This window comes from Puma concolor, chromosome A1 (genome assembly GCF_028749965.1).
Source record: "Puma concolor isolate L17-30 chromosome A1, mPumCon1.1.hap2, whole genome shotgun sequence".
Classification (NCBI taxonomy): Eukaryota; Metazoa; Chordata; class Mammalia; order Carnivora; family Felidae; genus Puma; species Puma concolor.
Window position 1 is genome coordinate 13,770,006 of NC_141667.1, and position 25,390 is coordinate 13,795,395.

Below are 25,390 nucleotides of genomic sequence, written 5' to 3' on the forward strand. Positions count from 1 at the left end.
AGAGAGTGTGACCAAGGAGAAGGAACCCTGAGCAAAGGAACGTTTGACAGCACAAGAGGGAAAAACGGATGGAAGGCTGTCCCGGAAGAGGCAAGGAAATGCTATCCAGAACACAGGGTGAGACTGGTCTTGGGGAAGGCTGCCACAGTGGGAACTCCCCGGGTGCGTTAATGGTCGTCCCTGCCCCTACCACCTCCGGACGTGTTGTGAAAAAGCAACACGAAACCAAGAAACTCATTCAGTCTACACACTGGCAAAATTATCTCCCTATTTTATTTCTTTGATCACACTATTGAAGTCGCAGGCCATTTTCCATTGGCGTATCACCTTTTGCGAATTTCGCATTCATGTGTTTCACTCACTTTTCTATCAGAACACTGGATTCCCTTACCGATTTCTAAGGGCTCTTTTTTAAGGCTATAAATCCCCTGTGAAACACGTTGCGAAATATTTTTCCTGTTCGTTGTTGGCTGGCCTTAAATGAAGAACAATTTGGCCCTGTGTATGTATACGTCAAAGTCACGACAGTGCAGGCCATGATTTAGCAAATACGCTGACAAATTTTACCTTTAAAAAACAATCTTGAGCGTGCACCGGTATTCATACACATGAATAATGCAGAAACACTGTTGACGACGAGGAAATAATCCAGTAATAGAATCTATTTGAAAGCACAGCCCCTGACAGAATTCTGTAGTCATGGGGAAAAAAAAAGGCACGGGAATGTTTTAAGATACAGTAAGCTAATAAAAAGTCAATTACAAAATGAAGAGTAGACTATAATTTACATAAAGGTTAAACCATTTAAATTTGTATTTCGCACGTTTTCCAAATAGTCTAGAATCAAGCAGTAGTGCCTTCATACTGAGGAGGGTTGAAGGCAAACCCCTGTGGTGGTGTTTGTGTTATTGTTACTATTTATTGTAGTATTTCTGTGTATCAGGGAAAGAGCCAGCCTTGAGGAAGGACAAGAACACCCCAGGGTCAAAGGGCAACACAGCAAAATGCTGAACAAAGTATGGAGGTGCAGAGGGCCTCCTCTAAGGCTGTGAGACGATGCAGGGAGGCTGACTCTGAGCCCGAGCACCAGGCCACAATTCATCCCTCTGTTCTACCCTCTGGTCTGGGCTCAAACCTGGGCCCTTTGCTCCGGAGTCATCGAGGGGAACCGACTCTTCCTAAAGTTGCTGGGCGGCAGTGGGGAGTTTTAGAACAAAGTCTCTAACAGCAATCACTCACACTCACACTCACACACACACACACACACACACACACACACACACACACACGAAGGGGGCTGGTGAAAATGCCAATGCAAGGCCATTTAAGTTAGACGACCAAAAAACCCCACAAACAAACCCACCGCCCCACAGTCTGCATAAAAGGGACAGGAGGGTCTGGGATTTGCTCAAATGCTGGAGTGGGGCTGCTATTCTGATTGGTCACTATTTCCAGAAGTTCAGGAAGAAGAGCCAAAGTAAAGATGCACAGTGGGAGGGCTGAGGGCTATAACCATCTGATACGGTGGGCAGGAGCGGGCAGGAGCTGCCACTCCATCGTGGCAGCTGTCACTTCCCAGGTAGGAAGCTCTCAGTGTAGATGGGCTGGTGTCTGTAATCAGTCTTCCCAAAAAGTATTCTTTAACAAGGTGGGGCACTCATCAGGGACAGCGAGTGAGCGAAACAGTGCTCAGCAGAGTGACGTGTATGGTGTCACTCTAGTCCTGGGGCCAAGCAATGGGATTCTGAAGCTGGGGATCTACATACTTAACCAGCACAGAAATATGGGTAAGGAAAGTCAGTACGAGCGAGGCAGAGATAAGTGGTAATTTCCCACTGGTGACTAACACTCTTCCGATGGCATTTCATTTTACGTCAGATTAATTACTTGTAAGACTGTTAAACCAGATGGTAAAACACATTCTAACATTAGGTTTTCACCTAGCGCTGGAAATTTATTTCCATGAGAGTAGATTTAGCTAAGCAGCAGTCAGCCACATTATTATTCCTTTCTTTTAAATGTAGCTCGATTTAATATGAAAGACCACCTTCACATTTAAAACTTGCTCCCTTAAAGGGCACTTTTAGCAAATGAATGGAAATCCACAGAACACATTCAAGTGTCCGTGGAGGCAGAGATTAGCATTTCAGACGCTCTTTATTATGTTCTTTCTTTGGGGACACCTACTTGGGGACTAAGAGAATCTCGGCCAAAAGTGCCTGATCTGGTTTCTCTGGGCAGATTGCAAACTTGTGGCATGGGTCTGCTTGTGTGAAATCAGCACATGATAGTCAACGGATGACCAAAGGACTCCCATAACTTCTCCATTTCCACATTTGTGTACAAACCAATTTATAACGCAATTTAAAAACCAAAAATTCCGCTTGGGCAGATTTCCTTAAAAGGTTCACACTAAGTACAAGGAGAAGCTGCAAGCCCGTAACGTGTAAACTTTTAAACGGACACGCCTCGAGATAACAAATTCAAACAAAAGAAACCACCGCGCGAGCAATCTCCCCTCCCGACCTCACATTAAAAAATGGTTTTTCCTGTCAAAGGTGAATTGCCTCTCAAAAGCATATCCCATTATCCACGCCTTGCGCGACCATGTCCTTCATTCTTACAAAGCGTTAGCAGTTCAAACTTGGAAATGCCATCAAGATCAGTACTTACCCACCTGTTGAGAAATTAAACAGGTCTGGTGCTCAGGGAGACGGAAAACCCGTCTCTCCCCGGTTTAAAGAATGTCTCCACAGAATTTCCCGCTACCATCATCGTTCCAAGGCACGTGAAACTTTGAAGCGGCTCAAATAAGAGAAGAGCTCCTACCTTGGGTTCCTTGTGCCCGTTCAGCTTTTGTCCCCTGTAAATGGCGGCATCTTTAGCAGTCCGGACTACAGGCATCTGAGGCAACGGACACAAAAACGGGCTTTCTTCGGCTCGCTGGTGTTCCCAGGCTTTTATGTGGTGTCTTGGGCTCTGCCTGCTTAATTCATTCCCGATTCTACTGAAAGGAAGTCCAGGCTGGCGGGGATTTGCAATTGCTGACGATACTTTTAACTGCAGGAGCTAACTAACCCGCCCCCCCCCCGCCCCCCATTGCACCAAGAAATGTGTAAAGACATGTGAAGGCCCCCGAGATCTTAAAAGATGGCCCAGGACTAAAAAAGGAAAAATAAAAATCAAAAGCCACGGGACAAAATCACGCAATTTAGTTGTGACCTTGCAAGGTCCGCCCAGAGAACAACTCTCTTCACTTGAGCGGGGCTTCATTTATGGCTATTTATCCTCGCCTTTGCAGAGCGGGACTGAATAGTTGCCATGACAACATGGTAAACAGGATTCGAGTGACCGCGGAGGGGTTTAATGGGATTGTTTTGTTTGGGGGAGAAGAATGGTGGCTTGAATGCTTCCTTCACCAAAATTTCCTGAAAAGGTAAAGCTGTCTTTTTAGAAGTCGTCCGTATGTGACGTTCTCAAAAGTTAAAAGACGCTGGCAGTGGGCACTCCAGTGACGGGAGAGCAGACAACATGAGTGGCAGTCAGAAAGACAGGAAGAATTATGGAAGGCCACTCAGGGCTAAGTGGGCATTTTCCAGTAAGTACGTGGAAGAAACGGAACCAGCCCTACAGGCTGCAAGCCTAACTGAACGGAGAGAGGAGTCAAAGGGGCTGACAATCCAGGTGGTTCTAAAATGTCCTCAGCTCCCTGGGGCTCCAGATGCTTTCGCGCTCCCTGCTTTCTCGGGTAGTTTTTTTGTTTGTTTGTTTCTTCTGCAGAAAACCGTGTCACTCACATTTTATCCTGTGCAAGAGAAACCACGTTCTCTGGGCCTCAAGTTTTGTCCCACTGGAAACAATCCCGTTCTCATAAAATATTACTTGAGAAAGATGTTCGTTGTACTGTGAGTAGATTGGGAACATTTGGCATTTTGACACTGGATGACAGTGTGCGTATGTCAAAGCTCAGAGAGCCTTACGACACAGCTAACCTTAAGCTGGGCTTTAGAAGCTAGGCTTTAGAGCTTTGGGCTTTAGAATACTGGTTCATGAATCATCATAAATGTGCCGCATTCGTGTACCATGTTAATAAGAGGGGAAATTGTGTGTGTGTGTGTGTGTGTGTGTGTGTGTGTGTGTGTGTGTGTGTGTTGAGGGGCATGGAGAATGACATGGAAACCCCATGCTATATGCTCAAGTTTTCTGTAAATTAAAGTCACCTTTAGGGGCACCTGGCTGGCTCAGTTAGTAGAACATCTCACTCTTGATCTCAAGGTCATGAGTTCAAGGCCCATATTGGGTATAGAGATTACTTAAAAAGAAAAAATAAAGTCAATTTTAAAACACCCGAAATAAGGGGCACCTGGGTGGCTGAGTCGGTTAAGCGTCTGACTTCAGCCCAGGTCATGGTCTCATGGTTCGTGAGTTCGAGCCCCACGTCGGGCTCTGTGCTGATGGCTCAGAGCCTGGAGCCTGCTTCGGATTCTGTGTCTCCCTCTCCCTCTGCCCCTCCCCACTCGTGCTTTCTCTCTCTCTCTCTCTCCAAAATAAAAACATTTTAAAACGTTTTAAAAACAACTGAAAGAAACGTTCATCCCATAACAACATCAAGGACTTAAAAGGAAAAGGTCTGGCAACAGCCTTAGGAAGCTTTCCCCGTGGTCCAGCATAAATTGGGGTTTGCATTCACGAGGATGGAGTGAGCTGTAAAACGCTGAGCACGGTCTCTAGCCCCAACCTATAGCACGGGTGTGCAATCTTTCTCATGGTCCAATGCAGCTGTTTCGTGTCCCCCTTGGCTCATTTAATACCTACGGCTGCTTCCCTACACGGGCACTGTCCCCAGACACGCCTCAGGGAGGAGGAAGCAAACCCAAGGCCAGGGGACCGTTAAGAGTGTGGGACAGAAGAGAGGGAGACAGAAGATTCCAAGCAGGCTCTGCACAGCAGCGAGCCTAACGCGGGACTCAAACTCACGAACCGTGAGATCATGACCTGAGCCAAAGTCAGATGCCCAATTAACCGAGCCACCCAGGCGCCCCTAATTTTTTTTCTTAAGTGGCAAGTTAGGTCTAGATCTTTGGCAAAGTTAAGCCCTCGTGTACCACGAGTGGGTGTACAATGTACTTGGATTAGCAATTCGATTCTGTGCTCACTTACTGAGCACATCCTGTGGCCGCAACACTGAGCTATGCAGCAGGACGCAAAGACGGGCAAGGCAGGTCCTATGAAGCTGTACTTGGTTAAGATCCTCTGTACGCATGGAACACTTTATTCAGAAAAATAAGATTAGGGTAGAGAGATCAAAGACGAGAAAAAAAGTTGCTTCCGTAAACTTCAGTAAGGCTGATGAGACAGAAGATGAACAAAATGAGATACAGCAGATACAGGAAGAACAGGACAAAAATTCAAGGTAGGAAATATGCCACATTATCATCAGCATTTTTAAAGAAATGTTTGGTCTTTAAAAAAAAAAGGGGGGGGGGAGGGCTGGCTCAGTGGGTAGAGCGGGTAACTCTTGATCTCAGGGCCAGGAATTTAAGCCCACATTGGGTGTAGAGCTTACTTAAAAACCCAAAAACCGGAAAAACAAAAACAAAAACAAAAAAAACCCATAAGAAAGCAAATGGCAGGCAGCATGTGGATGACACAAATATAACCGCCCAGGACTACAGGTGCTGAATTCATTAATTCATTCATCGAATCATTATGCCTCTGGAAGCAGAGGGTTAGGTTCTCGTAACGCCTGCACACTGTTCTCACTTCCTGTGCGGTCCCAGCCTGTCTCCGGTGTCGTCCAACTGGGGAATCTAGTCTGGTATCAATGGTGGCACCATGAAAGAGAGGGACACAGGTCATCGGGATTCATTGAAGTGCAAAGCACGGCATCCTCTCCAGTCTTTGAAAGACGATTGTGTGAGAAGGCTGATAGGTCCATGTGTCTCAGGGTACACAGACAGTGCTTCCAGACAAGCCACCACGGTCAGGCTAACCCTGTGTCTCCCGCTCTGTACTCCCACCGGATATTCCAATGTCCAGCAAATATGACTGCAGTCCTCCCTCACAGACCCCATGGTTTCCCTTCCCTGGGGCCTGGTCTCCAGCCTTCCCTTGGCATGGACATCCCTCTCCTCACTCTTCCCCTCTTCCCTTAGGAAAACCTCCCTCCAAGCAGCCAGCTTGGCTAGAAGCCTTCCTCCACCAGCCACCGGCCTTGGGGAGATTCAGGTGACCCAAGTCCTGCCTTTTTGGAGGAGACTCTGACAGAATCTTTAAGGACGCCGCTACGTTGGGTTAAAAGCTTGAAGAGGATGCTGCAGGAATCGAAGGCTTCCCCACCTTGGAAGGCGAGGGCTCCTCAGCTCACAACTGCAGAAGGAACGGTGAGGACGGCCGGCCAGCCACGTTCCTGACAAGTGACAGCCCACAGCGTCTGCAGGAAGTGGCCTCGCTTTCCTCCCATGGGAGCCTGGGAACTGCAGACAGCCAGTGCTCACACCCCCGAAGGTTTTCCTGATATTTATCAGTCCGTTCCCTTCTTTAATTCTGTCCTGCACCTCCTCAGGGTTTTTCTGAGGAATGTTAATGACAGACTTTTCTGACTAGAACTTATTTGCTAAAATACCAGGCGGGGAGAGAGGGGAGAGATCACAGGCCTTGGGACACCCTTGGGGAGAAATTCTGATGAAGCAAGGCAGGTTTCCTTTGTTACGGAAATCTGCTGTTGGTTTGGACCCTCTGAGCCAGAAACTACCACTGCCTCAAAAGCCACAACAGACAAAAGCTAACAGGCTACATTGCCAACTAAAAACTGTCTCATGGAGAACTCTGCCCCTTGGAAACGCCACAATTCTAAGTCAAGGAGAAGATTACATCCTTCAGTGCTATGTGTAAGCCAGAGAACTGACCGCTCACTACCCCCTATGGGGAGGGGGGCTTACTTTGTAATTTTATTTTAAATTTTACTTCCAGTATAGTTAACACACAGCGTTCTGTCGGTTTCAATTCACCACTTCCATACTACACCCAGTGCTCACAACCATGAGCGTGCTTCTTACTCCCCATCACCTATTTCACCCATCCCCCACCCACCTCCCCTCTGGTAACCGACAGTTGGTTCTCTACAGGCAAGAGCTTCTTGGCTCGCCTGTCTTCTTCTCTTTGCTCCTTGGTTTCTTAAATCCCACATAGGAGTGAAATCACACGGTGTTTGTCTTTCTCAGGCATATTTTGCTTAGCCTCAGACTCCAGCTCCATCCACGTCGTTAGCCAATGGCAGGATTTCATTCTTTGTTTACGGCTGAGTAATACTCCATCGTCTAAGAGGTAGGCTTTTTCAACTTCACCTTGTGACTTAGCCCCAGGATTCCTCAACGCGAGTGAAATGTCTTTTATACAACGCCTAAGATCAGCTTCATGTTGCGCGTGACAAAAAGTCCACAATTATTACAGCTGACCTGACATAATGTCCTAGCATTTCAGTCCAATTCTCCCCATTTGCACTTGGCCTTCAAAGCAAAACACAAAAGTGCCAAGTAACAAAAACCCTGTAATATTTCCAGCAAAGGATTTCCCAATGCTTTAGGCCCAAGGACCCACTCTGAGCTTCATGCATTTGCCAAGGAGGGGAGGCAGCCTGCCCTGCAAGCTTGGGGCCCACTGGGCGTGTACTCACATTCACAAGGCCACCATGGTAATCTTGGATATGCTCCCAAAAGCACAAGGCCACATTTCTTTAGGTCACAGACTTGAAGGCCACTGCCTTTATCCCTCTGGTCATAGAGTTGTCAAAAATGAACCCTCTAGAATCTGCCCAAACCTATGACCCATGTTCCTTAATGAAGCACAAAATACTTCCATATACGTAAGTTCGAATACATCCTCTGAAGGTTCCCTAAGGAGCAAATGACCAGAAAAGGGTATGAAGTAAGAGACATGGTCTCATCCCTTCATGCCAGAAATATACACTCCTCTTCTATGGGGCAAAGGCTGGCAAGATTTTCCCCGTGAGATTTCTAGAAGCACTGATCTTAGGACAAAAGAAAGCTCACAATAAACTCCAGATGAGGGTTGTTTACATACATTTCATATAACATCATCAACAGGAGCACTCAGATATTTTCAGTGGAACCAAATGAATGCTAAGCAAGCCATAATTAACGATTTCCAGATTCTAATTAGCATCTTCGCACTTAAAATCACACCTACGTCTTGGGCCTCAGACCAGAAGGTTCACGTGTCTGTGCCTTCACTTTCTGGGTGCATCTGAAATGGTACCGAGATGTTTTTCCAAAGTCTCCTACGGTCCAACTCTTGGTGAGTATTAATTAGTTTCTGCCACAGAACAGCTGATGGGAAGACTGTGAGAAGTACTTATGAAACATGAGGTTGGGTTGGCTCATTTCTTTAAATGCAAAAACCAAAGCAATTAGGGACAGTCACATCCCAGCAAGAAAGAAATAAACATCAGTAAAAGGTAATCTCTTCAATATTCTGCCTGCTGAAGACTGCTCAAGCAGGCCTAATTTCAAAAGCTATTACAATTTCAAGGAAAAACTCCATGTCACCCAAGAAAGAAAACAAATACATGTGGGACTATGTTTTTCAAATTCAAATTTCTCTCCTTGTAACAGTGCTGACATATGGCAGGTCCCCATTTTACTGAATCTAAGACACCGACGCCTACAAACCTGCATGATTATGTTACACATACCCCTGAGAAAGGAACAGCGCTCCCAATTAAACTATTGCTCGCCAGAAGTTGTAAAATGCACCCCCAGTACCCAAGTCCTTAAATTGGGAACAAACAGCCTCTTTGAACGATGAAATACGGTATTATTATCCCTGTTGTGTAAAGAGGAAAAGTAAGAGAGGTTACACAGCTCCTGGGAGTATGTATAGACCCAAATCACAAGTCCATATATATCGTAAAAACTGCCTATTGAGGTTATAAAGTGAAATATAGGGGCACCTGGGTGACTCAGGCAGTTAAGCGTCCGACTTCTGCTCAGGTCACGATCTCGCGGTCTGTGAGTTTGAGTCCCGCATCAGGCTCTGTGCTGACAGCTCAGAGCCTGGAACCTGCTTCCGATTCTGTGTCTCCCCCTCTCTCTGCCCCTCCCATGCTCATGCTCTGTCTCTCAATTATAAATAAACGTTAAAAAAAAAAATTAAAGAGAAATAGAAAACAGCTGGCGTGACATCTTGCTAGGTTTTAACTAGTAATTTCCTACGTTATGGCCAAAAACTACATATTGTTTATGCTGCCATTTTCTGTGATAATCTAAAACATTTTAATATAAATTCGAGACATGGAAAGGTGAGCTGTTTTTTTAAACCACCAGAACAGAGGCACAGATCTTCCATGTAAGACCAGTCTCCGTCGGCTGCTTTATGCCACACAAATACCAAATTGTCACCATCATGGGCTCATAGTGAGATAGCAAACTTAACAGGTTACTTGTCCTTACAAGCAGCATCCATTTTTACCTTCCTAGAAGACAGAGAGTTCAGTATCGTGGTTCTTATGAACATCTTTTTTTAATTTTTTTAATGTTTATTTATTTTTGAGACAGAGAGAGACAGAGCATGAATGGGGGAGGGTCAGAGAGAGAGGGAGACACAGAATCGGAAGCAGGCTCCAGGCTCTGAGCTGTCAGCCCAGAGCCCGACGCGGGGCTCGAACTCACGGACCGTGATCTCATGACCTGAGCCGAAGTCTGACGCTCAACCGACTGAGCCACCCAGGCGCCCATGAACATCTTTAAACTATAAATGAGGAACCACTAATAGTAAGTCAAGGGCAACTGGGAAACAAGGTAAACAACAAGATCTAGTATCAGCAAAATTACTAGAATATAACCTAAGTCTCAAGAGAAACAGTTTTAGGTCAGACTGCTTCTCTTACGCCTTATGAGAACAGCATTTAGTTTTTTAACAAGAGGGGCTGCTGACATTACTGTCTTGTGGAGGGTTTTCCTCTCTTCGGGGAGATTACGAAGAGCTGATGTTTCCCAAAGCAAGACAATTTCTATTTTTCAACATTTGACGGCTAGTTTCCCATTTAGTCTTGGATTCAGCAATGACATACATTGATTACTAAATTTTCTTCGTTCAGACAGCTTCCTGTAACACTCATATTGGTTCTCATCAGGCTATGGCATTAAAACACTAAATTCACAGCGTCTACCCATGAAAACACACGATGACGCTCTATCAGGAATTATCAAATTAGGCATGACTACCTGGTCAGAGTCCTTAAAAAAGTCAGCACCGCTGCTTGGAATACAGACCCTTCATCATGCTTAACAAGAAAGCAAAATGAAAAACTAAACCAACCACAAAACATACACCAACCATCTCTTCCATAAGAGACAGCTGCCCAAGAATTTCAAACCAAATCCTTAAAAAAAAAAAAAAAAAAAAAAAAAAAAATTGTGAAGGTTTCACAAGGTTTCCTTTTAAACTAGATTTCTCTAAAGCTTAATGGCATCATTCAGAAGCAGAGAAGTAGGCCCAGGAGACAAAGGGAATTTTTCTATTTAATGTTAGGTTATAATAATGTCATATATGCTCCCAACCCTCTATGATGAAAGGGCTTTACAGACAGTGCCCGGGAGGCGGTGTCCTTAAAGACACAGCCTCAGTCTAGCGCTGCTGTAAATCTTACCTTCTGCGTGTTTGGCTTGATACAGCGAACAAAGAAAGGATTAGAGCAGCTTAGCGTTGCCATTAAGGAATGCAGGGAGTCCTATTAGAAAGAAAAAAGTATATGTTGATTTAGTCTCTTATTATGTCATTCTTTAGATTTCTCAGCATCTCAGGCACTCCTCAGAAACAGGAAGAAACAATAGAAATCACAGGAATAATTTTTTTCTGATTAATGGAATATTAAGTTTTAACACTGTCATCCTCATATAAGATAAAGCCAAGGTGCTACAATCTATAGTCACTGAAATTACTTCACAATATACAAAACTCATTTGTCACTTCATTGGAAGAGTATCATTGGGGGGGGGGGGAACCAATATTCTGTTAACCACCAGAAAGCAACTCTGGGCTATTTCGATGTTTGGTACAGAAAATCTGGGCTGAATGCACTGTCCCACTGGAGGTTTTTTCCTCCTAATTCATTATTTCCATTAAGATGACAGTCTGTACCAATAATTCACACTTTCTCACTCTTACCCTGAAGTCACCAGGCAGATCAAGCTTCCATAATACCGCTTTATTATTATTTTTTAAATTTTTTGTTGCTATTGTGATGAATTTTTAACGTTTCCCAATGCAGACAGAGCACGTAATGAACACTCATCACCAGCTTCTGCTCATGGCTAATCTCGTCTCATCCAATCCCCATCTGAGGACACCCTACGCCCAGCCCTTGTAGAAAACGGTGTTTTTAGTTCATCCCTCAAGATTTCAGTATGTGTTATCAAAGGCTAAACATTTCCAAACCTGTATGTAACCACCATAGCATCATCCGAAAAAGCTTGAACAAGAATTCCTTAATTTCAATCTTAAAAGAAGCAGGTGTCTCAGATTTCATACAAAAATCCTCAAGTGTCTCAAATTTCATAATTTTTAACTGGTCTGTTCCTTGAAATCAGAATGCAAATGAGGTTCCTGTGCTGTACGTAGGGTCTTTCAGTCTTTTAATCCACTGGGTTTCCCTCCATTTCTTTTTTCTTCTTACAATTTTGTGGAAAAAACTGGGTTGTCTACGGCACTACATTGGTTAGTTACTTCTCGGGTTCGAAAGCTTTAGGATTTCTCACAGGTGACCAAATGGCCTGGCATGTGTGGCCCTTCATATATATATATATTCATATATATTCTGGTGCCAATTTAACTCCCTATGAGACATTCTGTCTGCTGGCCTCACCGAATCAGTCTTCCGGGAACACGACCCAACGTTCCTGCCTCAGGACTCCTCCTGCTCAGTCTCTCTACCTGGAAGGCCTGACCGCTCTCTGCCATTTCCTTGATTCCTAGTGCAATTTAATCCCCAAATATCCACAAAGCCTTCCAAGGCAACTCCAGACAACACTGCTCTAGAAAAAGGTAATATAACATCTCCACTGGGGGATTAGAAACCTAGGTTTTAGAGTCAGACAGGTACAGTTCAAATCCTAGCTTTAGTCCTCAGAGGGCCTGAATGGTCTCCATTTCTCCAAACCTCAGTTTCCTCATCTATAAAATGGGGACAATAGTATGTACTTATAAGATGGGAGAAATGAACTCAGATCATATACGTGAAGTGATTAGTGACTGGCACATAATACATACACAATAAATGGTAACTATTTTTTTTTAATTTATTTGAGACAGATACCGTGTGAGTGGGGGAGGGGCAGAGGAAGGGGCGGGGGAGGGAATCCCAAGCAGGCCCCGTTGTCAGCATGGGGCCCCAACATGGGGCTCAAACTCACAAACCGTGAGATCGTGACCTTGAGCCGAAACCAAGAGTTAGATGTTTAACTGACTGAGCCTCCCAGGTGCCCCCACATGGCAACTGTTTTTATTATATCCTACCTAGGTCAAGCCTGCCCATCATATCTCATGATCCAGCTTTGTTAGCAAGGTTGGTGCGTATCTGGCTCATTGCCAACTACGTTGTACAACAGGCCTCACACAGAACCCCACCGGATGCATCCAACTCTGAATAACTAAGTGAAAGACTCTTTGAAGGCAGATTTAATAAATGTCTATTGACTCATATGCCTCTCTTTCTCTTCCTGTTAGGATTTGTTACTTGGGGGTAAAACAGAACGATTAAGGTCAGAAAATGGTCAGGGGCGCCTGGGTGGCTCAGTCGGTTCAGCGTCCAACTTTGGCTCAGGTCACGACCTCGTGGTTCATGGGTTCGAGTGCCGCGCGTCAGATTCTGTGCTGACAGCTCAGAGCCTGGAGCCTGTTTCGGATTCTGTGTCTCCCTCTCTTTCTGCCCCTCCCCCACTTGTGCTCCAGTTTCTCTCTCTCTCAAAAATAGACATTAAAATTTTTTTTTTTTTCCAAAAACGGTCTTCACATGCTCTACCTCTAAACTTTCTAAAATGGCTACATATTTAAAATGCAAGTAGGAATGGTCCCTATTTCCCTGAATTCTGGGTATCTGGACAAGGTAACTGACATGGATCTTATTTAAATGCGTGCTTGCTCAGTCGTTATTCCCAGTTACGATACTGTAAACGTACCAGGGAAAAATACAAAAACCAAACATGGGAAGAAATACACTCTATATTCATACGAGCCTCTAAATACACATCAAGGTGACCCCAAACGGCCAGTCCTTCGACTTAGAACAGGCAGCTATTTAACAAGACAAAAAAAAAAAAAAAAAACCCAACAACAAAAAAACCAAAAACCTACATGTTTTCATCTCAGAAAAAGTAGATTTTATTTCGAAAGCCCTATCTGGTGACATAAAAGAAAAAATAAAATAAACGCTTTCCTGGACCTCACAGACGGCAATCCTTGTTTCCAATTCCTAAAATCACAGCACCCATAAATTCGTGAAAGCCAGCAGGACAGACTAACCTTGAACTGTGAGCTCACTGTGGGCCGTCGATGTTTGCTTCCACATTTCAAGGTATCCTGGTTATTGCGGCTTGAAACGTGTTCAAACAGGTCATAGATGAAGTCGAATCTGTGTGAGCAGAGAGGAGCAGGGCCATGAGGGGCACGCACCCGGTTATCAGGGGCTGGATTACTATAATTACAACACACTTTCCCGATGAAAGTAACACATCGAGTCCAGGAAGAGCTAAGACAACTTCCAAAGATTTCAAAACAACCACTGCCCGAGGGCTTTAGGCATTGGGGGGGGGGGGGGGGGGGCGGAAATGGTGGCCGCCTTCTGAGCCCCAGTCTTGCAGAAGACAAACGGACTGGGATGAAAGTCACCCGGGATGGCATGCCAGCAAGGAGCCCTGTGTTTCCAGAGTGCCACCTATGCTTCTGCACCCCTGATGTCTTTGCCCATAGGAGGGAGATGTTTTCGCACATCTCACTGTATTTCGAAGATCCAACCAGTTCACAGAGGGAAAAGTGAGATCTGCAGTGAAACACAGTAGGGTTTCCATCCTGCCCCCACCCCTTCCAAGCTACAGGACCAGGGCAGATGCTTGACTTAGCCTCATTTTTCTCATCTGCAAAAGGAGGGTAAGTTGAGAATTTGTCCCACTGTGCTGGCGGTGGGGTGGGGAATGAAATGAGAAAATGTATACAAAAGGCTGAGCACGGTGCCCGGCACAGCGTCAACACTCATGTTAGTTTGTTGCTGTTAACGCTGAAAAGCTCTATAAAATTGCCCCTACTAATAAAAAGTAAAAGGCTTCCAATAGTTTTTTTTGTTTCGTTTACTTACTTTTGAGAGACAGAGAGACAGGGTGTGAAGAGGGGAGGGGCAGAGAGAGGGAGACACAGAATCTGAAACAGGCTCCAGACTCAGAGCTGTCAGCACAGAGCCCGACGCGGGGCTCGAACTCACGGACCGCGAGATCGTGATCGGAGCCGCAGTCGGATGCTTGACCAGCTGAGCCACCCGGGTGCCCCTCCGATAACTTTTTATCTTTCTTGCATGGAAGACGCTACAGCTCTGGGCAGAGGACTGGGGATGAGTAGCTTCACTGAGACCAGGAAAGGCAGGGACGATGTCTGAGGATCCACACCTCCTGAGGTGGCACCATCAAAGGCAGCCCTGTCACCTCTCACTTTGCCCATCCCTTTTTCGTTTTTGTTCCAGGGTGCTATTGCATGCTCTTTGAAGTTCTCTAAGTGTGCTTTGAGCGCTTCGGAGGAAAGCTCTGTTTCCATGAGAGCGTCACAGATGTCAAAGGTCAAAGAGCACAGACCAAGTAACAGCCCAAGCCCCTAATTTTGCAGAGACAAGCCTGGACTAAGAAAGAAACTCTTTTACTCCAGTCACAAACCCACTTTACGTTTTGACCGAGGCGACCAGCCAAATGTCACCTTGCTGACCTCCACACCTGTGATCTTTTCACAGCAAAATGCTTTTATTTAACATGAAGGTCATTTTCAAATGTATCAATTAAAATCTAATAACTAAGAAATTGCTTTGACAGCGGACAGAAAAGTACCATTGCTATGGTATTTTGAAAATACCACCATTTTTATTATTGTGTGTATGTGTGTGTGTGTATATATATATATATATATATGTATGTGTAAATATATATATATATATATGTATGTGTAAATATATATATATATTTTTTTAAAGTAAACTCTATCCCCAATGTGGGGCTTAAACTCACAGCCCCAAGATCAAGAGTCACATGCTCTACTCACTGAGCCAGCCAGACGTCCCTGAACATCTCCATTTTTAAAGAGCTGAAAACTCATCTAAAAAAAAGAACAGCTGGGATGCCTGGGTGGCTCAGTCAGTTGAGCGTCTGACTTCGGCTCAGGTCATGATCTCATGGTCTGTGAGTTCGAGCCCCGAGTCAGGCTGTGCTGACAGCTCAGAGCCTGGAGCCCGCTTCAGATTCTGTGTCTCCCTCTCTCTCTGCCCCTCCCCTGCTTGTGCTCTGTCTCTCTCTCTCTCTCAAAATAAATAAACATTAAATTACAAAAAATTACAAAAAAAATAAAAGCAAAAATAGCTGCCAATGTTGTAAACAGGGAATCTTCACACAGGAGAGCTCAAACAAATCGAAATACCTTCCATTTCTAAACTCCTATCTGACCCTGTGGGTGGGCTTCCTTCATCTCAATTCAGTCTATGTGACAGTGGAGCCACATGGGGTTGACATTCCTAAAAGTATTACAGATTTCTAAGTCATTGTGCTACTTTCCCAACCTAGATAATAAAAATGTTTCTGTCACAGATTCACTCTGGATCCGAAACAAGTATCGAAAGCTTTCCCTCTGGGCGATTCTCCCCCTTTCTCTCTCACACAGCCTCCAACAAGCAGCTAAGCTAACCAACTACCGATTTAAGGGCATGGATTTACGATTCGGGCATGGATTTACGATTCGTGCACGAATCAATGCATGTGGAAGTTTGTAATTTTAGCTGGATGGATGTTTTTTCCTGACATCCCTTCAGCTAGAGACACACGGGTCCTACGGAGCAGACGATGAAAGCAATTGAACACGGAGCTCTCGGCCTGTTGAGGAGAAAGGTCATCCTGGGCAAGGCCTTCTGTTCTTGACCCAAGCAGAGCAAATCAAAACCAGCTGTGCATTCGTGGGCAAGGCCCTGAACCGCCCCCCAAACTACTTCCCTCATCTGCTTAACAGGACTGACAGTATCTACGCCATAGATACGCTCTTCTTACGGTACCTCGTTAAATGGCGGTCAGTGCGACTCATGTTATTTTCTGCATCGAGGTCATTTTATGAATGAAATATTGCCCATGAAAGAACACAGTGAACCAAGCTGCTTCCATACTGATTTTCTTCTATGTTTGTAAATCTGCACAAGGGATGCTTTGCTTGCTAATGACATACAGGGTTGGAGACCGACATACCGGCTTTCTCGGAGCAAGTTGAGAAGATCATCTCTGAAGGTATCTCTGTTCTTCTCCAAGATGCCCCGGACGTCATACTGCACCTGGGTTAAAAAAAAGAAAAAAAAGAAAAAGAAAAAGAAAAACCATACAGTCGGTCAAAAGAATGATTTCAGGTTATAGGCATCCCCTTTAAACGCCGGACCCATGAAGGAAGTCATTTCAACATATTTATGTTGGCTTCTGAAATCAGCTATTTCTCTACGTACCAGACGGGCAAATACCCACAAGGATCTCAAGTAAGAAGTTACCTCTCCAGCGTAGTGCTTCACTCCAAAATTGTTCACTGCAACTCTAGGCTTCACGTAAAAGTGGTTATTCTAATAAAAAAAAAAAAAATACAAGCGCCTAATTTCACTTACTGATTTGCACAGACCTCCAGAGAGAACTGACTACCAGAGATAGTGAAAACAATCGCAAAGCCCACCACAGAGCAGAGGTTGAGGACAGAGCATGTGACGCAATTTTATCGAAACCATGGAGCTCTTACCTGGCCTCACAGCAGTGATGTTAAATTCTAAACTCATAAACTGAATGTGGGCATATTCTGACAAGGAGCCCCAAATCTATCCCTTTAACGGATTTCAATTTGGTTCCAGCAACTGGAGAAGAGCTTTGGTTTGAGAAGAAAATTACGTGTGGGGAGCAGAGGAGAGCCAACAGCACTGAAATAGCTTGTGTGTAATCTTAACCCACAGATCTCCTACTCAGACATAATTAAGAATTGGCAGGTTTTGACATACAGCGTGTTGATTGTGTAACTTCTCCAATAAGGTGCTGTCTGTAGCTTGAGGAAAATGGCTTTCTTCATTGATAAGAGCCAGGAGACCGAGTTTCTGGAAGACAGAAGAAAGGTAAATTGAATTCAAAGCTGAACATCTACCTCAAAATATTTCCTCTCTACTCTCTCAAGTAAGTGGTTAAAGGAAAAGTCATAGAAATTTCTTGGACTAAAAAAATTCAGGGGGCGCCTGGGTGGCTCAGGCGGTTATGAGTCAGACTTCAGTTCAGGCCATGATCTCGAATAGGGCTCAGCCCCGACAGTGGGGAGCCTACTTGGGATTCTCTCTCTCCATCTTTCTGCCTCTCCCCCACTTGTGTGTGTGCGCACACACATGCTCTTTCGCTCGCTCTCTCTCTCTCAAAATAAAGGTAAAAAAAAATTCAGAATGATACTATAAAGACATCCAAAGAATTTAATTTCCACACACACATGGAAAAATGGAACCCACCAGAATTTTGTGAACAAAACTTTTACACTGTCCAGTCTACTCCTGGTGCTGGCGAAGCTTTTGATGCTGACTTAAAATCCAAGGGAAGCCAATTCACACACTGTTGATTCTAAAATACGTTGTTCAATGAGACAATAAGTTTGAAGCAGCCAACTATTAAAATTCAACCTTGCACATTTACATGTATGTTTCCAAATGGTCCATTGTGTTCTAAACATTCACGTCTTTGATGTGCATGTTCGCACAAGCTATTCTGTTCCCATAAATATGAATCAGCCCAGCTGGACACCCTTGGGACTGGTAACAAGCCTTCAACAATGTTACCTTCTCAATCAGGTCCAGGCATTCTCCATTGTCTATCCAGTCAATATCTTCCCACACCAATCCTTCCCTGTGGAAAGATTTAAAAGGGCTAAGTTATAATAAAATAGAGTTTTAAAACTAATTTACGGCTTTTTATTTTTTTTTTTTACCTTTAAATGGAATTCTACGAGCTCTTACCTGCTATATTCTAGTTGTTCCAGAGAAAAAATATGCTTGTTGAAATATTCCTGAAGTTTCTCATTTGCATAGTTTATATTGAACTGCTCAAAGTGATTAACCTAAGGGGGGGAACCATTCAACACGTATCTTTAGTGCCCTTCCTATTACATACAAAGGTGAAGAAAGGGCAAAGAAGAAACAAAAGTCTGCAGAGAAAAATACCAGTATTCACGTGAAGAGAGTTCAGTCAATAAGTGGATAGAAAAAAATTCGTGCATCCCACCCATGAGAAGCATACCTCGAAGTTTTCAAATCCAAAGATGTCAAGGATGCCAACAGATTTAAAGTCATCTTTGCCTTTGATCCTACTGTTAATCTTCTTAATCACCCACTCGAAGCAGCGCGCATAAAGTGCCATGGCCAAGGAGTCTCTGCTGTCTTCTGCCTGCAGGACAGGGGGACACGGTCACCGCCTCCCACTGACCGCGGAAGCCCAGGCAGGTGAGTCCATCCCAGGCCCCTCGGGGGACACGCACACACACTGAACAGGAAGAACACCCGCGCACCCGACACCCAGAAAGACGCGGATGTCTCAAGAAAGAGTAAACTGGAGCTCACTCACTCGCTCTACACGCAGGAGTCACCTAGACTTCTTTCATTCGTATTATTTGTTTAAATCTAATTTATTGTCGAACTGGCTCCCATACAATACCCAGTGCTCATCCCAACAAATGCCCTCCTCGATGCCCATCACTAAGACTTCTTTGAAATATCAGGCTTTCAAACTCAAGTTTTTATGTTAATTGTAGGAAAGAATCTGAACCAGTATGGGTAGCTACAAGTTTTATCATGTTTAAAACATGGGGCACCTGGGTGGCTCAGTCGTTTGAGCGTCCGACTTGATTTCAGCTCAGGTCATGATCTCGCAGTTCGTGGGCTCGAACTCTGCGTGGGGCTCTGTGCTGACAGCGAGGAGCCTGCTGGGGGTTCTCTCTCCCCCTCTCTCTGCCCCTCCCCAACTCGCTCTCCCTCTCTCTTAAGATAAATAAACTTAAAAAATAAATCGATATTAGACGGGCTGGCACATATAACTGTGGCTTCAGACAGTAACAGAAGCAGAAATACATAATACTACATAATAATAACAAATAATCATGGTTAGTGTTTATTTAGTGCTTACATATCTAGCACATTTATTACTATCCTTACAAGAATCCTATGGCTTAGGTATGACAATTACCCTTGCCTTACAGAGGAGCAAACAGACACAACGAATGCATTCTCCAAGGACAGAAAATAATATGTCAGGACTCGGACTCAGGAACCCTCCATCATGCCTGGTCGGTCCTCTGGAACACCCTGCTACGCTACCTCTAAGAAAACGAACAACTCTGGTCTATTCCCTTCGGCGTGGGTATCTTCTTTCTTTCGATCATGAACCAAACCCCTTTGAATGGTTTGCTGTAGTGCCTCATTTGAATCAAAGCCACGGATCTGAAAACCCGGGGGTATCTGTTAAGACGAGTTTTGGTGGCGAAGCGCGTGTACCTGTTGAACGGTGAGGGGCGTAAGGATCTCCTCCCCCCTGAGGAACATGGACCTCTGCGTCAGAGCATCCGTGAGCTGTGCTGAGTCCAACCCCAGTAACTCTGCAGACCTGCCCAAGGCTGGAAATGAAGGCAAACAAGGCAAAAGTGACTGACCCAAGAAGGAACGGGCCACGGGACCCCAAAGGGAGCCCCACGCAGAGACATGGGTTCAGAGCCAACTCCACACTGCGACACGTGAGGCCAGAGAACATTCCTAAATCCCGCGGGTAGAATCTAGAGAACGCACATTTCGTCGCTCGGTTAATCACTCCCTTGATGAGTCTTAGGCGAGTGGCCTGACGCCCGGACCAAGTGTGGTCCTGAGACCCCGGGTCCAAGACCCCGCCATAAAGGTTTGCAAGGTCCTAACTCTTTTCAGTGATCCGAAGAGGTTGCTTGCTGTTTCTTTTAACTCTCATTCCATCACCGCAATACAGAGGAGTTTCCAGTGGCTGCATGACATGAGGGAGCTCACCAAAGTGACTGTAGCAGGTAAGAGAACCCAGCTGTCCTCCCCGACCACTGATATTTTCAAAATGTGCAAAAAATGTAAGCCAATGTCGCTCTTCTCGCGGATTTTCTTCTGTTTGGGAAGATAGTCTTTTGAATAAAAACACACTATTTATTTCAATACGCAAGGGGCTTCTGATGGTGATTGCACAATTAATTTTCAAAGACATCTCAGTTTTTATTTCTAATGCGATAACATGAACAGACATGACCCACATAAAGGAAAAAGCCCTGGGGAGTCCTCTATGGTTTGAAGATGATTGAGACGCTCTGGGACCAAACGCGTGAGAACTGCTGACCTACAGCTCTGGCCTCATCTAAGGCCACTTCAAACTTTAACTCATCTGCCCCCCTCCCCCAGCCCTTGTGCCCTCACACGTGGCTTCCATCAGGAAAGTCTCAAGAGTAAACACATCAACTACTTCTGGAAAGTGACTACTGACGTTGCGATGTGCATATTCGCTCGTTTAATCTTGACAACACGGCCGCACTTTATAGACCAGATGTCAGTGGTGTTGAGGGGACACGTTATAACCCAAGGAACCAGCTTATGGCAGAGCTGGACCCTGAGCCAAGCGGTCACGCTTGAAAACAGGGTTCACCATTACAATGCGTCACCACTCAAGAACTACGAAAAACTACAGCGACACTACGCCCCTGACCCGTAACGTTTATCCTGGTTGCTCCCATTTCTTTACCGGGTCCATTTTCCTCTTTTCTTGGTAAGAATGAGAACACAGCCACCATGCCACCCAGCAATCCCTTCTTAGATGCTTGGACCCTTTCTCGGCTGATCATTCGCATCAAATACAAAGTTCTCTCTCCCGGGCTCAGAGAGCCCTTTCTGCAAAAGGGCGGATAGTAAATACTTTAGGTCCAAGTTCCCTAGGAGGAAAAAGCCAAGGAAGGGAGGAAGGGAGGAAGGCAGGGGTCATCTTACCCGTTTTGAAGGACACCTGGGCCCCACCAGCCGTGATAAATTCTATGTTCCCAAGATGTAATACACCAGCAAGCAACCTCAAAATTTCCCGAACTTCTTCCTTGCTGAACTGCATGACTTCCATTGCCGTCTGAAAGACAGTAACTGTGTTCAATTTTTTTGCGGGTGTTTTCCCCACACTAAAGAAAAGGAAAACCTCCCCGCTCAATAGAAGTGTCAGGTATTGTTCTACAGGCAAGAAACCAGGAAACAGACTCACGGGCCCTCAATTTCAAGGGATAAAGACCTTGCAGAGCCACACAGAAAATAACGTGATGTTAGGGAAGAACTGCAGGGGCACCTGGGGTGGCTCAGTGGGTTGAGCGCCCGGCTCTTGATTTCGGCTCAGGACACGATCTCATAGTGCGAGCAACGTGGCCCCGTGTCGGGCTCTGCAACGGCCACGCAGAGCCTGCCTGGGACTCTCCCTCTCTTCTCTCTCTCTCTCTCTCTCTCTGCCCCTCCCCTGCTCACACTTTCTAACTAAATATTTAAACGTTAAACAAACATTGAAATTAAAAAAAACATTAAGAAAAAAGAACTGTAGAATGTGGAGCGCTCACCCCACCAATGGGGAAAAATGAGATACTATATGTAGAGGCTTCCCAGTTATGTCACAGCAGAATCACCTCAGAGAGTCACAGTAATGACAGTGATAAGGAAATGCTTTTTCTGTACATACTGAAGCATAACGGAACATTTATTTTCTTCCACATGAACTGGTGGGGTGAGGGTGAGACTTCATGGGGCTGCTCCAGCGTAAACTTTGGAGCCTTCCCTTGACGGTTAAATGCAGCAGGGACTCAAATCGGGGGAATAACATTCTTTCTTAGGAACTCTGTAGACAGGAGAGTCTCTGCTCCTTTTATAATAGATCCTCATGGAACAGACGAATGGAGAAAAACACACCAGCGACTACAGGAGACGAGGTCTGTCCCCAAATACAAGTATCCTGACAGCGGAAGCCAGGCGTCTTCTGAATCCCACCCAAGATGTGCCCATTTTCTAGTGTGATGTAGAAGCCACATGCTTGTCAAGAAGAAACCACCCCTCGCCCCCAACTGAGGGCAGGACTGTTGGCCACACTGACGAAAATAACCCACCAGGGGTTACGTCAGACCCACAACGTAATAACTACGACAACGACAATCACTTTGGGAGACCAGGAAGGAAACCACGCGCCATTTTGAAGCAACAAAAATTAGACAAGGAAACAACCAGAGATTTAAAAATGTGAGAAGTGCAACTTCTTTTTAAGGAGACGACAATAAAGGGAAAACAAAGGGCAACAACAATAGGCAGGAAAATTTAAAAATTATAAGGGAAGGAGCCACCGCTTAAGCTGTAATAAAAGACACATGAGCAAAACAACGCAACAGGCATTTCTTATTGGAGCAAATGCAGGATAATAACTTCTATTAAATGAGCCAAAAACTCGTGGATGTTAAACCTAAAACTGGTGAAACTGGGACATTTATGCACTGATCACCAGTACACAAGTTAATATAATCTTTTGGGAAAACGAGACTCTATGGTAGCACTGTGTTGGCCACAAATGTGCGTAACTGTTGAGTGTTCAGAGAGGTTAAGTAACTCTCACAGGGCTACCCAGCCAAGATTCGAAATCGGGCCCCACGAACACAGAGTCCACGAACTTATTATCCAGCCAGATGCTATTACTTTCTAAAGACATTAAAAAAGAAAACGCAATCTCCTGCAATATCTTCCATAACTTCAATGCTAGAAATTTACTACAAAGAAAATCTCAACAGAAAAGAAGTTCTGTAAAATATCCCCCACGGTGTAATCTTAACACGTTAAGGGAAACTATTTATTTACTCAGGGGTGAGAAGACTCATTTCACGGGTGCAAACAGAAATTGACACAAAGAATAAAAACAATTAGTCAAGTGCTTATCAATTAAAAAGAAATATATGGAAAATTATTCAAATTCACTTATCCTAAAAGTTAAAGGAATGACAGTTAGGGAATACAAATAATTTCTTATTCTCAAGCCTCTTGAAAAGGTGGTAAGAACCAAACTAAATAGCAAAATAATTATAAAGCACCTCCACTGTGCTAAAGTTAGTATTTTCCATCTCCATGGTTAAAGTTATCCTCCTATATTAATAAGACCTATTCAACACTAACTTATAAAAATTCTTAGATCATAGAACGATATGGAAATGTAAGTCTTCACTGTTTAAATCAACTACTTGGAGTCTACATAACACTAAGAGGAAGTAAGACTTTAAAAATACTAAGTTTGCAGTAGCACAAAATGTCAAGCTATCAAATGAAAAATATCGAGAGATGCCCCATGAAAAAATTCTCGAAGTTCTTAAAATACATACAGAAGTTATACATGGAGACATGAAAGCAAATGAATCAAATGTGCTTACGGTATTAATAAATTTGACTACTTGCAATCTAACCCTAAGTGAGTCAGGAGCATGGTGATAAGGAATAATTATATTAATCATACTACGGGGTAATTTAATGGGTGCAACCAATTACCAGTAATGTGGACATGTATGCTAAAATTACTGGCAAGACCCTTTACTTGTGTCCTATTGTCTTGTTTAAAATCTTTTTAGTCACAATCTCCACCCCTTTGGCAAGAGGAGCCACTTTAAAAAAAATTTTTTTTAATGTTTATTTTTAGAGAGAGAGAGAGAGAGAGAGAGAGAGAGAGAGAGAGTGTGTGTGTGTGTGTGTGAGAGGGAGAGAGAGAGAGAGAGAGAGAGAGAGAGAGAGAGGGGAAGGGGCACAAAGAGACGGAGACACAGAGTCCAAAGCAGGCTGCAGGCTCTAAGTTGTCAGCCTGACGCGGGCCTCGAACCCACAAATTGCGACACCGTGACCTGAGCCGACGTCAGACGCTCCATCGACTGAGCCACCCAGGCGCCCCAAGAGTAGCCGCTTTAAAGCTTATTATAATGATCTTATTTTCTCAGCAGTAGGGCTCAAGACTCAAAAAACCATGCTGGGAGATTCTCAGGATAGTTCAGAAGCACTGAGCAGCAATTTAGTTACGAAACTGGCAAAAAAATTACACAGAATATTTTCAGTAACGTCCTTATTAGGCACACAGAAAAACAGGTGTTTGGGAAACTGGGGGTTGGGGGTGGGGGGGATGACAAATATGTGATCTGGTCCCAACCATGAAGAGACAAAGGAAGCCAGGCTCATCACCCTGGAAATGAATAGAAAAGAGGGGCAAATTTCAGATGCCAAAAGGTATATCCACTCCGGGTCTCAGGCAGTTGGCTGTGAGGTGCGGAGACGCCATTCCGGAAGGCAAAGGGGCCATAGATGAATCTTGAACAAATGGTGCCACTGGAATGGTGGAAGTGGAGACTATTCTGGCCATAGTAAGTTCCAAATAAACAATCTGATAATAATTTATCACGGGGAGTCTGACTGGCTCAGTCAGTAGAGCATATGACTCTTGATCTTGGGGTTGTAAGTTCAAGCCCCACGTTGGATGCAGAGATTACTTAAAAATGAAATCTTAAAAAAATCATAACTTATCATGTAATGCTCTATGAGGCAATATTATGTTATTTTATAATATAAATTTGCTTATGCTCCCAAGTTCTCTACCACTGAAAGAGACTGAAGTTTTCATGTTTGGCACAATTAGGTATAAAGTCTGCCTTAATAAAATTGGACTCATGTGGAATGAATTTATGTATACATATACATGGGCTCAAAACAACTAAAAACCCATGGATATAGCCAGTAAGGCTGGGTCCAGTCCTGGTCCGCAGCCAAGCACTCTAAAAATATTCAACATTTGTGGCATAAGAGAATCTGAAAAGATTATCACCCAAAGACTCCTGTTATTTCTCACACATTTCATCCACCCCCATTCTGGTGGGTCAAATGCAAGCAATACAATAAATTAGTTGCTCTCATTGACTTGAAATAGCTTGCATCTAAGCAATTTCTAGGGCAACTTGAAAGGCTGCATAAACAAATGGTTATGAAACACAGAGTCTGCCCCAGGGGTGAAAAAAAACCAAACAGGTCCCCTATAGCTCCCATGATACTTTACAG

General features: G+C 44.4%; 1 protein-coding gene across 4 annotated transcripts in view; it reads right to left on the bottom strand.

Moving 5' to 3' along the window:
* The window catches only part of MYO10 (myosin X), a 229,685-nt gene that overhangs the window by 67,201 nt on the left and 137,094 nt on the right, over nt 1-25,390 (bottom strand). For all 4 annotated transcript variants that reach the window (XM_086676347.1, XM_086676349.1, XM_086676345.1 and 1 more), the window contains 10 exons: nt 21,290-21,419; nt 19,799-19,917; nt 18,549-18,695; nt 18,269-18,369; nt 18,092-18,158; nt 17,279-17,371; nt 16,787-16,855; nt 16,497-16,579; nt 13,540-13,648; nt 10,670-10,750 (listed from right to left, as the gene is read on the bottom strand). In XM_086676347.1, the coding sequence (XP_086532473.1) occupies nt 10,670-10,750; nt 13,540-13,648; nt 16,497-16,579; nt 16,787-16,855; nt 17,279-17,371; nt 18,092-18,158; nt 18,269-18,369; nt 18,549-18,695; nt 19,799-19,917; nt 21,290-21,419 (999 nt within the window). The remainder of the gene's footprint in view (nt 1-10,669; nt 10,751-13,539; nt 13,649-16,496; nt 16,580-16,786; nt 16,856-17,278; nt 17,372-18,091; nt 18,159-18,268; nt 18,370-18,548; nt 18,696-19,798; nt 19,918-21,289; nt 21,420-25,390) is intronic.